Source organism: Zingiber officinale, chromosome 6A, assembly GCF_018446385.1.
Source record: "Zingiber officinale cultivar Zhangliang chromosome 6A, Zo_v1.1, whole genome shotgun sequence".
NCBI lineage: Eukaryota > Viridiplantae > Streptophyta > Magnoliopsida > Zingiberales > Zingiberaceae > Zingiber > Zingiber officinale.
In genome coordinates, this window is record NC_055997.1 from 146,892,473 (window position 1) to 146,896,075 (window position 3,603).

Sequence of the window (3,603 nt, forward strand, 5' to 3'; positions counted from 1 at the left end):
AGCTTCTTTGTGTTGGCCGAACCTAGCTAGGAGGAGAAGAAGGTGCTTGGTGGTTTCTCATCTCGGAAGATCGTTGCCCACACAACGTCCGAGGTTAGAAGAGGAATACGGTAGAAGATCAAGAGGTCTTTCTAAAAGGTATAACTAGTAATTTTTCTTTCCGCATCATGCTAGTTATTTATGGAAATAATACCAAATACAAGAGGCTTACGATTCTAGTATTTCGAATTTATTTTCGATGTAGTGTTCTTATGTTTTCTTCTTTTCCTTGTGATGTGATTGTTCCTTTTGGTTAACCTAAAGTTATTTTAGGAAATTAAATATTATCTTTCTATAAAAGGTTTTGTCTAGTCGGTGGTGGTTGCTCCCATATCCAAGAAGGCCATGTGCCTCGCCACGTCAGTACTGGGAACCAATTATGGAAATTAATATTTAATGGAATTAATAACTTAGGTGATTTGGATCGAACGTGTTAAGTTCCGCAGGAGATCCAAGTCAAAACCTAAAAGAACAAATAGATTAAGTTTTGGATCAAACGTGTTAAGTTCCGCAGGCGATCCAAAATTTAATTTAAAAGAACACATGGTAGCTAGGAAAAGGTTCAGACCTTTGTATAAAATTTTTGTACAGTAAAACCTCTATACTTTCCGAGTAGCAACCAACAGAGCCAGCTTAGATAGAAAGGGCCCTATTCATCCCTTTAATCTTAACCCTACTCAACGTGCCATTAATGTTGATCTTCTGGCATCCGTGACAATTTTTCATACTCACCGTATTAGGCACGATCCAGACAAATTCGTTACAAATATAAATTAAAGTAAAACCGACATTGCTCATCTATTTTGAACGTAAACTCTATTTTTGTGTGGATGTTGCAGCGTTGTCGAATCTTAAGCAAAGAGCTAAAGATTAGAAGACAATGAGTGCCTGATGTTTCATATAGTCCATAACAGAGGTTCTGAGCGTTAGAACACAAGCATGAATTAACGTAGGTCAATAGGAAATTTTCTCCCTATTTTGAGCATTTATTTACTCCCTGTTATGTACTTAAAATACAGGCAAAAGTTGTTATGAGTTAAGTTGCAGTAATTAAGCTCTCCAAATGGAGTCCAGATCCTCTACATGGCAAAATGCGATTCAAATAATAGACTATTACATTGATTAGTTGATTTACATGGACTCATCTACTAAATATATAAGATCTATTTAAATCAACTAATAAATTTTATAATCTTCTTCTAAACTGCACTTTATGATGCAAAGGACCCTTCCTTCCTGCTTCAAATGGTGCACTATAAAATTTTTTCAGTAAATCTCAAAACGTTAACCATTTGAATGACGTGCCTGAGTACTTTCCAATTTCGTCCTAACTACGGTGCGACCACATACATCTTCTTAACCATAAACCTAATAAAAATTAACCACTTAAATGAGCTCCAATGCCATTTGACGCATTATGATTTATTAACGGTGGATGAATTTACAGGGAAAAAAATACAAGCAAAAGTTACATCACACATGGAGAGAGAAAGGGAAATTCAAGGACATAAATTTTGAAGAGTTTTTTTTTTTAATTGTGAAGAGTTTTGGTCACAGTTTATTGGGTCTAAAATCAAACGGAAAAACAATCCTGAAAATTTTCTTTTCAGACTTGCAGTGTCTTTGCCGTGCAGCTCCAATTTCACTTCACTTAGCGAGCAGCTCCTGCACCAGGGCTTCCAGGTTTACGAAGGAAGATTCACCTTTTTCACTTGCCTTCTTACCCGCCGCCATCATCTCCTCTGCCTTGGCCCTCACTCTCCTTCCTTCCTCGCTCTCCCCCATTAACGTCCTCATTCCCCTCTCCAACTCCTCCGCCGTCACAAAATTGTCATTCGCCCTCTCCACCTTCAGCTGCAGCGCCACCCCCATTTCCTCCGCCATCACCACCGCGTTCGAATGCTGCTCCGCGTACAGCGGCCACCCCAACAGGGGGACCCCGCATTGCAGGCTCTCCAGGCACGAGTTCCACCCGCAGTGCGTCACGAATCCCCCCACCGCCCGGTGAGCTAGTATCTCAACTTGCGGCGCCCACGACGGCCATACCATCCCCCTCGCCTTCGTCCGCTCCAGAAACCCCTCCGGCAGAACCCCCTCCAGCTTCGCATCCGCCGGCTTCCGTCTACCGTACACCTCCTCCTCCGACGCCACCCGGAGCACCCATAAGAACCGGCACCCGCTACGCTCCAGCCCCGCCGCTATCTCCCCCACCTGCGCCGCGTTGAAGCAGCCTCCGCTCCCGAAGCAGAGGAACGCCACCGAGCGTGCCGGCTGCCCGTCGAGCCACACGACGCACTCGTGCTGCCGATTTTTCTCGCCGTCCTCACTCGCGATCAGCGGACCGACGGGGTACACCGGCGGTGTCCGACGGCCGGGCGCGCAGAGACCCTCTTCCAGCGCCCGCAGCGTCACCGGCTCAAGATCCGTGAAGGTGTTGATCACGATGCCTTTAAGCTCGGAGTAGCGCCGGCCATGGCGGATGAAGCAAGTGTACCTCCTGCTCTTCTTCCTCATAAAGGGCGACGGCATCGAGATCGGCGGGATGGGGCACACGCCCGGAACCCTCACCTCTTCTTCCATCTCCTCGAACTCCACGGGGAACTTCTCCTCGAGGGTTGGGAGATAGAGCATAAGAGCGAGGAAGGCGGCGTTGGAGGCAGAGTAGACATAGCAAGGGACACCGAGTTCGGCCGCGACGTCGATTGCTCCGGTGGCAAATAAGTCGACGATTAAAGCGGCCAAAGGGGCGTCGCCGGAGCGCAAGAGGTCATGGAGCACCGATTTGATTTGCTGTTTTTGCTCATCCATGTAAGCGAATAGGAAATCCTCGGGTCCGTCGAAGTCCTTGGGCAGATCGACGGGCTGGAGATGGCAGAAGTCGATGTCGAGGCTGGAGGCGACGACGGTGGCGATACAGTCCTCAACGGGTAAGTCAGGGATAGGAGTGATGAGGACGGTGACGGGGACGTGGTAGCGGTGGAGGAGTTTGGCAAACTCGAACATGGACATGATGTGGCCGGCGCCGGGGATCGGGAGGAGCACCACTTTGCCTTTCGCCATTTTCTCTGTAGAGCTAGCCGAGGAGAAAATTCGAAAGCAAATCAGGATCTCACTTTAGATACGACCCCGAGGAGATTTAACATATTTATTTTTACAAACCCCTTTTCATTTATTCGATAAAATTCCTGATTTAATCTTTTGCTAAATTTTAGTTTATTAAAATTTTAATTATCCTTAAATATTTTTTCGCTTCTATCTGATGCAACTAACTTTCTCACACACACGCATAAGGCTCATTAATGATTTTGTGGGTCCTCTAAATTTCTTCACCTGTTTTTTTTTTTAAAATCTTTTAAATCATTAATGACATGCTAATAGTGATTAATAATCTTTAACGGCTCTAAAAAAATACACATCATTCACATTAGCATGTCCCTCGAGACAGTAGGATAATTAAAATATTAAATAGTGTCGTATAAAATTAATTTTAAGATCGAAATATTTTTTTTCCTATCTTAACTTTTCTAAACTTTTTACATTAATGACTAATAATTATCTATAATT

The 3,603-nt window shown here is 44.6% G+C and overlaps 1 protein-coding gene across 1 annotated transcript; it reads right to left on the reverse strand.

Annotated features, from left to right (window-relative positions):
- Positions 1–1,668: 1,668 nt before the first annotated feature.
- LOC121995453 (anthocyanidin 3-O-glucosyltransferase 2-like) lies at positions 1,669–3,131 on the reverse strand. Its single transcript, XM_042549189.1, has one exon. The coding sequence runs from the start codon at positions 3,097–3,099 to the stop codon at positions 1,687–1,689; it is 1,413 nt and encodes a 470-aa protein (XP_042405123.1). The 5' UTR covers positions 3,100–3,131; the 3' UTR covers positions 1,669–1,686.
- Positions 3,132–3,603: the final 472 nt, after the last annotated feature.

Excerpts from the sequence above, each read along its gene's own strand:
- LOC121995453 (XM_042549189.1), bottom strand. The coding sequence starts at position 3,099 with ATGGCGAAAGGCAAAGTGGTGCTCCTCCCGATCCCCGGCGCCGGCCAC.